This window comes from Balaenoptera ricei, chromosome 7, assembly GCF_028023285.1.
Source record: "Balaenoptera ricei isolate mBalRic1 chromosome 7, mBalRic1.hap2, whole genome shotgun sequence".
In the NCBI taxonomy this organism is placed as follows: domain Eukaryota; kingdom Metazoa; phylum Chordata; class Mammalia; order Artiodactyla; family Balaenopteridae; genus Balaenoptera; species Balaenoptera ricei.
The window spans coordinates 62,603,974-62,617,701 of NC_082645.1; the positions used below are offsets into that span (position 1 = coordinate 62,603,974).

Consider the following 13,728-nt stretch of genomic DNA (forward strand, 5'->3'; position numbering starts at 1 on the left):
ACTGAGTGCATAATTGGGCAAGGCCTTGTGCACAGATCCCATAGGGTCATGAAGAATAGAGCAATCTCAGGAGACCCATTTAAGGAAACATTGAAAACCTATAGAAAAGATCTCTCTGATGGCTTCTGCATTATTCAGATTACTCAAAGAAAAGACGTTGGCAATGCAAGTTAAAATAGATATTTTATTGAGAAACTTGCTTTGTCAGTGAGTGAGTAAAAGTTACAAATATTTTTATTTAATAAAATTAGCATATCCTTAATTCTAAAAACATCTCTTAAAAGCTTTCCTTATCTGAAACTGCAGATCATCCTGAGTCAGGGTTTTCTTTTAGTGTCTTCCATGGAAAAAGATGCTGCCAATTCCTGTCATGCAAATAACAGAACATGTGTAGTATGACTTGTTCACAAGCAAAACAAATTCCCCACTTGAGTTTGAGTTTCTTGCATGCATATGAATTAATATCTTTATTGCTGTAACTATAAAATTCTCCTGGTACAGCAATGAGGCTTTATGCTTACTCCTGAGGATTCTAAGAGTTATAATAATGTGGTCATATTTTTTTTTTAAAGTTATGTAGCAGACAGTTCTGCTGAAAAACCCCATTCCCTAGTTATAACTTAAAGTTGGTATAGGTTAATACTACACACTAATGTGTAATTTACTTGTTAAGTACACTAGGCTTCCATGCAGGTTTTTTTTTTAATTACATTTTTGTTACATTAAAAGGGCAATGATTTAACCCTATAAATTATTTTCTAAATGGCTTTTACATATAAGACACTAAAAGTATGAGACAAATAAATATTTGAAACAGTTTTAAATAAGTTAAACCAGTACTAACAGCTAATAATTAAGTAGAGGGCAACATTTAGTAATTTTCAAATTTATAAATTTTTATACATGGACACTTAAAAAAACTAAATTGTAAATGTAAAAATAGGATGTTAGGCGTAGAATTTTAAAATCTTGGCTTGAATTACATAGTTTTTTCTTCTTTTTAACTGCAGGGAATAAGGTAATAGGTAATAAGGTAATCTCTGTCCTTCTGCACAGAGATGCTTTGTGCAAACACCAGAAATGATATGTCACACAGCAATAATTTTGCTGATAAATTTAAATGGATCTGCTCAAATTATTACTTTTAGTACAAAAGCTAAAGGTTAGACTATACTTCTGTTGATGAATTTTAGAGATAATAATATTTATGGAGGTTCTTATTTCCCTCCTAATGGCACAGATTAGTACACTGGATAGAAAAGCAAGAGGAGATGAAGCACTTGTTTTTTAAAAAAGTGCTTCTAGTTTTTAATGAGTACTATTTTTCAAGGGAATGGAAAAATAGAATAAGAAGGCCTCTCATAAGAATCAATGAAATTTTTTTTAGGAAGTGCTATCAATAAGTGCAAACTGGTCATAATTTAAGGTCCATATCCTCCCAACAGCACACCTGCCAAATTCGGCAATTTGAAAGAATAGTAAATTGGATATTGATTTTGAAATTACAGCACGCAACTGCAGGAAGCAATGTTTTAAAATGTTGGCATAGTCTATAGTAATCATTATATTCATTATCAGAACTTTAAATCTTGATTTGTTTCTCTTTTTTCTAAGTCAATTTCCTGTGTGTTTTACATACACATGAAATCACAGAATATTAGCATGGGGTGGGAACATGTCTTGTCAAATTTTACAGAAGAGGCAACTGAGGCTCAGAGAGGTTGTGATTTGCCCAAGGTCCCCTAACTAATAAGTAACAGATCTGGGGCTAGAATATGACTCCATGTGGGCTTGTCTCCTTTATAACTGAGGTCTTAAGGGATGGGGATGAATGCTCAATTTCTTTGTATCATTCCTGTTGGGGAATGTTTGCGTTAATAGCAGGAGGACTCTGTTCAGGACTCTTTTGAAGAAATCTGTAAAACAAGTACTCATCCCGAAATTCATAATTGTTGGTGATGTGTTGGATGACTCCCCCTTGCACCAGTTTATCTCCGTATATCACAGCTTCACCACGGTCGGAGGCAAGGCCAACTTCAATTAGCCAGTTCACCAGGTCACAGCCACAGAAGGTCCCGGCAGAAGTCTTGGCACCACACCTGTATGTCAAAGGAATGATTCACCCATATGTTCTGTAAATCTGGTATCAGCACTGCATGATGGAGGACAAGCAAGGAAAAATAGAAGGAGACAGGGAAAGACAGCATGACAGTTAAAAGGTGGCAGGGATGAAACTATTCTGAATATAAAGGGTTTGTTAAATTACCTGAACCTAGAAAGACCCACCAGAGAAAAACAAAATAGGCCAATAATGCTTGTGAAAACAGAAACAAACAAAAAAAAATGACTTAGATAATGTAAGTGCATCAACAAAGAAATATTCTTTTTATAGTAGATGGTCTTTTATGATCAGATGCATTCTGTAGATAGCAGTTATATATTTTATGTTATACTCAGTTAAAATAAATAATTTAATTGTCTCAGGAGCATTAAGTAATATTTTTGCAAGCTCTTAAGAAGTGACAATTTTTACTAAATTACTGAAATCAAACTTTTTATTTTCTGCTTATCACAATACCTTTCTTCATGCCCTGAGCAAGATAATCTTACTGATATGTTAGGAATTTGCTCCATTAAGAAGCAGGCAGGGCTTCCCTGGTGGCACAGTGGTTAAGAATCTGCCTGCCAATGCAGGGGACACGGGTTTGAGCCCTGGTCCGGGAAGATCCCACATGCCGCGGAGCAACTAGGCCCGTGAGCCACAACTACTGAGCCTGTGCTCTAGAGCCCACGAGCCACAACTACTGAAGCTGCGTGCCACAGCTACTGAAGCCCATGCGCCTAGAGCCCGTGCTCTGCAACAAGAGAAGCCACCGCAGTGAGAAGCCTGCACACTGCAATGAAGAGTAGCCCCTGCTCGCCGCAACTAGAGAGAACCCACGCTCAACAACGAAGACCCAACGCAGCCAAAAATAAAAAAAATAAAAAAAGAATGACTATTAAAAAAAAAGAAGCAGGCAAAGGGTAAGTGAGATCTGTCTTGCTATAAATCTAAGATTTTTTTTTTCATAGTTGTTGACTATATTCCCCACACTGTACATTTCACCCCTGTGATTCATCTATTTTACAACTGAAAGTCTGTACCTCTTAATCTCCATCACCTATTTCTTTCTTCCCCCCAACCTCCTCCCCTCTGGCAACCACTTGTCTGTTCTCTGTATCTATGACTCTGTTTCTGTTTTGTTATGCCTGTTCATTTGTTTTGTTTTTTTAGATTCCACATATAAGCGAAATCATACAGTGTTTGTCTTTCTCTGTCTGACTTATTTCACTTAGTATATTGCCCTCTAGGTCCATCCATCTTGTCGCAGATGGCAGGATTTCATTCTTTTTTATGGCTGGGTGATATTCCATTGTATATATATATACCCCATCTTCTTTATCCATCCATCTACTGAGGGACACTTAGGTTTCTTCTATATGTTGCCTATTGTAAATAATACTGCAATGAACAAAGGGGAGCACATATGTTTTCTAATTAGTGTTTTTATTTTCTTTGGGTCAATACTCAGGAGTGGAATTGCTGGATCATATGGTACTATTTTTAATTTTTTGAGGAATTTCCATAAGATTCCTCAGATTTTTTTTTTTTTTTTTTTGGCCATGCTGCATGGCTTGTGGGATCTTAGTTCCCAGACCAGGGATTAAACCCACGCCCCCTGCACTGGAAGTGTGGAGTCTTTTTTTTTTTTTCTAAATTTATTTATTTTACTTATTTATTTTTGACTGTGTTGGGTCTTTGTTGCTGCAGGCGGGCTTTCTCTAGTTGCGGCGAGCGGGGGCTACTCTTCATTGCGGTGCGAAGGCCTCTCATTGCAGGGGCTTCTCTTGTTGCGGAGCACGGGCTCTAGGCACATGGGCTTCAGTAGTTGTGGCACGTGGGCTCAGTAGTTGTGGCTCACGGGCTCTAGAGCGCAGGCTCAGTAGTTGTGGCACACGGGCTTAGTTGCTCTGTGGCATGTGGGATCTTCCCGGACCAGGGCTCAAACCCGTGTCCCCTGCATTGGCAGGCGGATTCTTAACCATTGTGCCACCAGGGAAGCCCCAGTGCAGAGTCTTAATCACTGGACTGCCAGGGAAATCCCAGATTCCTCAGATTTAAAAAATTTTTGATAATAAATCTGCTTCTTAATTATTTAAAATTTGTCTTCCTAATGCAAATGTGAGGGTGCCTCAGGTATGAACAAAAAAACAAGGGATAAAGAAATGTAAAAAAACAAATTAAGTAGATTCTGTTCATTTTTATACAAGTATGCAATAGACAACATGAATCTGTCCACAAGCATTAGTTAAGCTGCAAAACCTAAAGTGCTTGACAGTAGGAAACAGTGGATGAATATCAAGATGAAATGAGAAATAGGTGACAAAAATTTTAAAGCATTTAACCACAAATGAATGTACATTAGCGTTTCATATAAAAATTAGAAAAGAGGTTAATATATATGAAAAAGTTTCTCAAGTACACAAAATCACAATATTGTAACATCAATATTTTACTTAGTAATAAGATATCTTAATTTATGCTTTGCAACTACAAACATCACTTTAAACAAAAGCCTGAATGTTACACCCGGAGTCTGAGCCTTTTTCCTCCTTGTTGATTTTAAATTTATAGCCCTACACCTTCTAATCCAGACACCAACTGATTAATATTTGCTTCCTGAGGACTGATCAGGCAGCTACAACCACAGCTCACGGAGTTGTACAGAGTGGCAGAGGATTAGCCACTATGCAGGGTGCAGAGCAGTACCATCACCAGCCTGTGCCCATTTGCCATCTGGGACGGAGGCAGCCTGACAGCCCTGCAAATGGCAAAGAGCTATGCCAGTCAGCAATCACAGTGGGCCTGGTGGAGGTAACACAGAGTTCCTTTTTTTAAATTTTAAAAAGCAATTTTAAATTGTTGAAACTATCCATAGATGGTTCTTTGAAATAATTGTGTTTGGGCCTTTAAGGGTGGGAAACTAATTTTTTTTCATAGCTTACCATTTCCAGAAACTGGGCTAGGCGCAGCATATAGATTTTGTTATCTAATGCAAACAACCCCAAGAGCCAGGTATTTTAAAGAAGAGGAAAACTAAGGTTTGGAGACTTAAACTTGCCCAATGTCACAGAGCTAATAAGTGGCAGATCCAGTAATTGAGTTCTAGTATTAGTCCCCACCCAGTGAGTCCCCTTTCCACGAGCTATACCAGGATACCTCCAGTTATAATGAAATATAGTGGCATAATATTTGTAAATATCCTGAATGGTAATTTTCATACATTTTCAATTTTTCAGTTATAAACATAAAAGTATTCTTAATATCATGTTTTGTTTTTTTCTCTTTTTTTGACAACCAAAAATATTGGCACTAAAACATTTGTTTATTCTTTTCCTGCTGTATACTCCATACAGGATTAGAAGAATAAATATGCTGTCATAGACTGAAGATTAGGACTTGAGGTGAAAAATAAGCAGCAGAATTAATTAAGAGATAGAAATTTCATTTCATTTTCTTAACAATATCATTAGTAATATGAAATAGCATATTACTAGCATACCCCTAGGAGATGGGGAATATAAAATCACTTCTAAATACAATGTATCTCAAAGGTTTTTGAGAGGTACTAATGGCCAACATGAAGTGAATGTTCATATTCTGCTACATTTTGGTTCATTCTAAAGTTTTCATGTTTTACATGGAAATCAGAAGTTATATGGCATTTAAAAATGTAAAGATCAAAGTGTTATGGCTCTTATATATACTGTTTCTTAAACTATAAACTGACCCATAGCTATTTTAACTTTTATGTGTATATGTGTTATTGAAAATAACAATAATAAAGTTAGTCACAAGCACATTACTTAGCTTATTACAAACCATAATTAAGCATCTAAAATATAATTATCTAGAACCTGTACTTACCTTCTTTCCTTCACAATGTTTTGGATACAGAGGTCACGGTGATAATGGATAAACTGTTGACAGGTCATTTTTATTTCCTCAGGAACAGAAGAATCCCTATTTTCTGCTGTTTCTTTGTTGTTCCATAGGAATTCAAGTCTAAAAACCAAAATTTAAGGATGCAATTTTTAAGGAATGAAAAGCCCTGAAAGAGAGCCCCTTCTTGCTTATCACCCCGTCAACATGGCTGTTCCCAAACTGTCACTCACCACAGCTGTCATCTACAGCACCTAGACATCCTTAGTCTCTGAAGCAGAAACATATTTAACCTGCATTTGGTGGCTGGGGTGGGGGACTTGAACATTTTATAAACCCTCCAGACATGTTGGACCCATTTCAGTAACTACCAAAAATTGAAGTTTCTTATTCTACATTCTACTGTTTTAAAACGCAAAAATAACGTACAGAGATCAAGTATATTATTTAATCATTTTCCAATTTCGGTACCAGAGAGACAAATATGGGACCTGGAGTACAAAACAATTCTGTTTTGCCAGCCCAGACAATAGATCTGTTGACTCTTTTAACCGATCAACATTATGAAGCTAATAACTAAGTGCAGTGACTTGCCTATTATGCTTTTCTTCTTTCATGAAAGGACTGTGACCCTAGAAGCTATATTTTAATGATGATGGAAAAAAGAGGAGAAGAAGGAACAGGGACCATTTACTGGGCACTTTTTATATAGGCAATAGGATAAATTCCACTAGCACTTCTAGTTTCTACTAATTTTGACTTTGAAAACAAATGAGGAAGTACGGATTCACCCCTCTACCTCCACCACTTCCTCCCACCCCCAAGGTGAAGTGTTCTCATTTCATTATTTTTCATAAAGAAATCCCTGATCTGAATTAAAAGAAACTCTTCACCAAGTTAATTAAAAAAAATTGAAATTTAGAAAGAAGAAAACTTGAGTTTTCTATAAATTGTCGGTTTGACAGAAAGAGAAATCCTGTTGTCAAACGAGAAAGACAATCAAATATAGACCTTTGGGGGCACATCACCTACTATTTCCATTTCTAAATACATTTTCAAGTTTCATTTTACTTTATGTAGTTAATGGCATAGATAGAAGTCAGTGTCCATCAATTCTTGTTAAAATACAAATTAAAATGTTGGATTAATGACAGCTCTTCTGTCATTTTCTCTGCAATTATTTACAACAAATGTGTGAATCAACAGATAACCTTTCTGTGGTTTCCTAGGAGTTTCTAAAGGTTTAAAAATATAAGTATCTTAATAGAATGGCTTTGTCATCACCTTTACAGTTATAGCTTTATTTCAAAACTAAAAGTACCTTCTTTTGAAAGGTAGGATGATTAAATGTTTGTCCAATCCAAAGATGCCAAAGGAAATAAATCCCTATGGAAGAAAAAAAAGTTATATTTTATGAGTTCTACAATAAATTTTAAGACAGAGAAATGATGGAAGCCAAAATATTTAGTGCTTGGGGAAGTAAACCTCTAGTGATTAGAGCAACATTTTAAATAGAACACACGGGCAGGACCTCTAAAGTTCAGTGCCTGATGGCAGGTACAGTCAATGCTCTGTATCCACAGATTCCACATCCATGGATTTAACCTACTGTGGATTGAAAATATTTGGGAAAAAAATTCCAGAAAGTTCCAAAAAGCAAAACTTGAACTTGCCGCATACTGGCAACTATTTACATAGCAATTAAGGTGATGTAACTAACCTAGAGATGATTTAAAATATACAGGAGGACATGCATAGGTCATATGCAAATACTGTGCCATTTTATATGAAGGACTTGAGCATCCATGGATTTTAGTACCTGAGGGGTGTCCTGGAACCAGTCCCCCTCGGATACTGAGGGATGATTGTATGCCTCCCTTGGATGCCTCTTCCCAATCATCTTTCCTACTAATTATGATGGGTGATATAAGTGAGTGCTGAACAACCACATTGGCAAGCTAGCTTACTGGAGAAAAATGAAAACATTTAAGGGCTATATGACTTTTTTCCCCTTTCTAAAAAGAAAATAAAATATCTCCCATTATGCTTAAGTACTTCTTTATTATTTTTCTGTTAAAACTTCAGAAATTATAGAATTAACAAGTGCTATAGGTTCTGATTATAAGGAAGTAACTGAAAAAAATTTATGTGAAATGAAATTGGCTAGTGTTTAGGGAAAGGGTTTGATGAATTTGGGAGTGATGAGGCAAACTAGCACCAGATATTAGCCACGTATCAGGACAATCAGGACTGCCTTGGGGAGATGGGAAGCTGGGAACTGCCATCTGTCAGGCACAGTGGGGTAAGGATTTTAGAGCAGGTTGGTGTGCGTGGGATGGAAAATGTAATGACATGAAGGACCTACCTGTCTTCACCTCAAATTATAAACCACCTAAAGGGAATGATCTTACCACCACAACTCCCCAAGAGAAAAATGGAATGGGAGCAGGTTTTGTATCTGTCTCCTTCCTTTGAAGCACTTCAGCCATAAGCTGTGGGGACAATATTTCAAATGCAACATTCCTGGCATTAGCTTCTGTTTGCGAAGCTTTGTCAGTCCCAGTCCTGGGATGGCTCAGCTTGGAGTGGGCTTTCTGAATGCAAAATGCTAAGTAAGACTAAGATTTTCAACTAGTATTTTATAGTTTTTGGGTACAAAATCAAATCTTGAACAGTATCACAGAGTGAGGTGGGCATCAAGTAGCCCTGGGATGCTCATGTCTGTCTATAATAAACTGATAGGTCACTTGTCTGTCTAAATATAGCCATTTTTGCTCCCATAATAAAGGCAAAGAAAACTGGAAATATTTCAAGAAATTAAAGTTAGGGAAAAACTTGCAAGAGCGTCTACTGATAAATGTTAACTAACTCATATGGCCAATTATTTCAGGTTTAATAGGCAAGTGCAATGATTTCAAGTACTGTATTTTTTTCAACCTGATACTTAATCTTGGGACTAATATTCTCTAATTAAAAAGTAAGGGATGTGGTTAAGACTTCGCCTTCCAATGTAGGGAGTGCAGGCCTGATCCCTGGTCGGGGAGCTAGGATCCCACATGCCTTGTGGCCAAGGGACCAAGACATGGAACAGAAGCAATATTGTAACAAATTCAATAAAGACTTTAAAAAAAATGGTGCTCATCAAAAAAAAAAATCTTTAAAAAAAAAGTAAGGGATTGAAGACAATAAAAATTTAAAATTTTCACATCAAAATATTTTCCCAATATCTAAAATATCATTTACCCTTAAATATCCATTTTAATAGTGATATAAACAAAGACAACAGCACCTATCATATTAGTTCTTCATGGAATTTTAATGTCTAATTTTTAAACTGGGGGTGATAAGTCTACTTTGCAGATATTCTTGTGATGTTTAAATGAAATAATTAATGTAAAATGCTTAAAAATGTTTGGCATATAGTAGACTCTCAAGGAATGGTATCTACTAGCCCTGGTCAAATTTTATTTATATACCACATGATTTTTTTTAAAGGATTTAAGTACCTGTAGTTCAAGAAACATCAAAATGTAAATGAAATGATGCGCATTAAAATAAGTTGCTAAACTAAAGGCTCAGAGATGTTAAGTCATTTTCCCAAAGTAACTTATTAAGGCCACAACAAAGTTTATAAAGAACTTGGAACATCTTGTCCCTGCTAAATTATCATTCTTTATCTCAAAACCAAAGCAAAAAACTATTTGGTATTTCTGATTGAAACACTCAGTGTGCATTCTGATGACTTTAACCAATATAATAATTCATCTCTACTAGGAGATAGGCAGCAGCTGTCAGCTGTCACGCATACCAGCAGCTGGCAAACAAACTAAACCCTTTTGATTTAAAAGAAAACAACAACATCCGTACCATCACCCCCCCACCATCAAACCATCCAGGAAAACAAAAACCCCTCAAAGTTCTCAGTAAATAAATACCTGGCCAAAGTTAAACACAGCACAGAAAAACTGTAACTCAACATACAGTCTCCCAGGCTCTTGGTTGAATAGCCACCATAAACAACTGGAAAGATTCTGTAAAGGAAGGAGAAAATAGTACTTTAAAATGAAGCAAGCTAATCATTTCTCTCTATCCAGAACATAGTACAATAACTTATCTACTTAATAATTAGGAAGAAAAGGACTAAAGGGAAAAACACCAAGAGAATATAGAGGCTTTGTCTTTCAAACAAGAGGTTTCAACCTCTCTTCTTGACAGATGTCATTCAAGCAGCATCTATTCTGATCAGATTTGAAGCAAGAAGACATGAGCCATAATACAGAAGCTTACATAATACATCAGGACTTCGACTAGCCGAAGACAGGTCTGATTTTAAAATTAGTTTTACACAGTGAAAACAATCACATCACCGAGCAGCAATTCTTGGCTGCATTTCTTACTTTTTGATTTTTGTTCTTAAACAGCAGTTAAAATGGTGCTGGCTGATATGATTCTATGTAGTGAGCATCCCAGTTTGGAAAGGGTAAGGGGGTTTCTTCATGGGTTATATGGTCCATCTCCCATCGCTAGGCAAGTTACACTTGAACTATCACAAAGAAGTATATAATAACTGGTAATTCACTAAAGAGGACATAGAACTAATTAAAAAAAAAAACCTTTAGTAATCAAAGAAGTGCATTTAAAAAATGAAGTGCTATATTTCACTTAAAAAATTATCAAATAGGGCTTCCCTGGTGGCGCAGTGGTTGAGAATCTGCCTGCCAATGCAGGGGACACGGGTTCGAGCCCTGGTCTGGGAAGATCCCACATGCCACGGAGCAACTGGGCCCGTGAGCCACAATTACTGGGCCTGAGCGTCTGGAGCCTGTGCTCCGCAACAAGAGAGGCCGCGATAGTGAGAGGCCTGCGCACCGCGATGAAGAGTGGCCTCCACTTGCCACAACTAGAGAAAGCCCTCACACAGAAACGAAGACCCAACACAGCCATAAATTAAAAAAAAAAAAAAAAAATTATCAAATAAAAAATTTATAATATTCAATGTTGGTGAGAGTACTTTACAAACCTATACTACTCCTTTGGAAAACAACTTAGTAGAATGCGTCCCAAGGCACAAAAATATTTATACTCTTTGATCCAGGTTTCCCAACTTTGAGAATCTATCATAAGGAAATATATTTCATGGAGATGTTTATTAGAGCATTCTGAAAAACTAGGAACGATCCATAGTTCCATAAGGAAGTGGTTGAGTGAATGCTAATGCATCTCCTCTATGGTTTATTGAGGAGCCATTTAAAGGAACGGTTATGAACACTTTGCAGCAACATGAAAATGCTTGACATAAGTCACAAAGCAGGACATAAATCTGAATGTATTATTAGAACCATGAAAAATATATTAAAAAAGAGAAGGCAGTAGTATGATGGATATTTTTCCTCTTTTCTCTATTTTGTAAGTATCCATTGAATGAAGTGGTTATGTTATTATTTTCATAATGTAAAATTATTTTTAAAAGTTTATTTATCTGAGGACTATCTTCTGAGAGACCATGTAGTCATTTATCCACAGAAGTCAGTCAAGGAATATGTTAGGAGTAAGTGGTCCTGTACGCATCATGGAGATGCCCGGTTTTACCCCAAATTCTAGGTTCAAGGCATAGGATGAGTAAGTATTCTAAGCAAAATAAGCTACTGAAGCACTTAGGCAACAAACTAATGTGAATTATTCATTCTTTTTTTCCCCCCCAAAACATTTAGCTCAAGATTAGGATTCAGATGGTCGAATTGCCACCCCCCTGTGAAGAAGCAACTAAGTTTCTCCAGATGCCTGAAAAAAAACCTTTGCCAAACATTTAAAGAAATGGCCCCAAAACAAAATCAGAAGAAACATTTACAGCAAACAGGCCAATAATGAGAAGTAAACACAAAAACACATGTCGAGTCAGTTGCTGGTCTCCACTCTGTAGATACTGCTCCTCTTCCTGGGCTAATATGCAGCTCTGGGAGTTACAGCGACTCACACAATGTTCATCTATAAAACAGTAAGTACAACAATTTGTAATCAGAGCTTTTTATCTGAATGCATTTTAAATTCATAATGACTTCCTAAACAAACCACCACATATGCACATTCAGCTCAGAATCAGTATTTTATTTTAGTTGAAATCCAAGGAAGTCTCCTGCATGTTGTTTTAGGAGAGTTCTACTTGTAGAATATTTTTATCCAAAAAAAATACAAGTAGTACGCAATAGTTCCCTTCTACATTATTTAACAATGTAACACACACACACACACACTTTTTTAAGGCTAAATTAATAACTCAAGTTTCACCTGTGATAAATCTACACCTTGGTGTAATTTTGTAAAAATGTAAAAATCTACACCTTGGTGTAAATAGGTCACGAATACCCTATTTTGGCTAAGAGCAAAACAAATTTACTACTACCACTTGCCTTTCATTAAAGAGTTTAAAATTTGCCTTAGAAAAGACCTTTAAGGAACCAAATAAAAAATATTATACACTTTGTTCTGTTCGCATATGGAACCAAGTCCAAATCACATGACTCTTCTCTGGCCTAAAAGAGAAGTGAGGGGCCTTTCACAAGAAACCTTTATTCTCCCACCTCAGCTCCACTATATCTAAGGCATCAAATGCAGGGGAAAACATTTTTACAAAATAGATGCTAGTCTAACATACAGTCTTATTACAAAAAGTCAGAGATTAAAAAACACAACTCTACAGCTCTTACCTTTAAGCGAACAAAAATTTATACTTCCTAAAGCCTCTTCTTAGAAAAGAACATATACAACCATTAAATATGGTCTGGCCTGATAGCTAATGGCATAGGTGAATGTTCACAATAAAAGTAGGTTAAAAGTAAAAAGTAAAAAGAAAGTAGGCTGCCAAACAGTTTCTGTAGTATGATCCTATTTTATAACAATTATTTGGGTATATCTTGGTATAGAAAAATTCTAGCAGTATATATAATAAACCTGGTCTTAAAACATTATGTAGAAGTATTATAAAAATGGATATAAATAAATTTTACTATCTTTTATTTGCCTTTTTTACACATTGCGATATTTATTTTGCCTTTGTGGTGTGCCAGTGTTTTGGCGACAAGGAATTAATCACATTGTTAAACTCTAAAAATTCTCATTTGTCCATGGTTTGATTTCCTTTAGACTTTCTTTATTTCAGGCTTAGGAATGGTACTAAATTATGATGAAGTCCTTATATGATGGCTCTCATTCTATATAATTTTTGTAAAATATGATCAGAAAATCTAAGAAGCCCCTATAATTAAAAAAATTTTTCAGGAATCAGCATTATTAATGGAGAAATGATAGATAAGCAAATTGTAAGGGGATTTTGGGGGGGCAAAAAAAGTTGTTGAATCAAATCACATGCTGAGTTTGCTAATGGACTTTACTATTAGGTATATTGTATAGGGAAGAAAAAGCAAGGAGCAAACACTTGGGAATTCTGATGTAAAGAAATATCAGCTTTAGAAAAGGGGCACACAAAACTTGAAACACATGTAACTGAATGCCAAGAGGGGTTTCCTATTGAAAGTCAGTGAAGGCTCAACATCTGATGTATTTTTACTTCTTTCTATGGAAATGTGAATTCTACTATTTAAGATTCATTCCTAGCCAGCAGAAAGCAGTCAAGTATAAATCCCGCCTGAATAATAACAACAACTACTGCTGCTGCTGCTATGTTTAATAAGCATTTAGTTTGTATACCACTCACTGTGCTAAGTGATTTGCACACATCATTTCTTATA

The 13,728-nt window shown here is 36.0% G+C and overlaps 1 protein-coding gene across 2 annotated transcripts in view; it reads right to left on the reverse strand.

The window, feature by feature from the left end:
- Positions 1-200: 200 nt before the first annotated feature.
- GPR155 (G protein-coupled receptor 155) overlaps positions 201-13,728 on the reverse strand; it is a 48,640-nt gene continuing 35,112 nt past the window's right edge. Inside the window, exons 12-16 of one of the 2 annotated variants that reach the window (XM_059928124.1) lie at positions 11,832-11,968; positions 9,919-10,014; positions 7,305-7,369; positions 5,969-6,106; positions 201-2,099 (exon numbers count right to left, since the gene is read on the reverse strand). In XM_059928124.1, the coding sequence (XP_059784107.1) occupies positions 1,850-2,099; positions 5,969-6,106; positions 7,305-7,369; positions 9,919-10,014; positions 11,832-11,968 (686 nt within the window). In that variant the 3' untranslated portion in view covers positions 201-1,849. Of the gene's footprint in view, positions 2,153-5,968; positions 6,107-7,304; positions 7,370-9,918; positions 10,015-11,831; positions 11,969-13,728 lie in introns of both variants that reach the window. The other variant, XM_059928125.1, reaches the window with a different exon arrangement.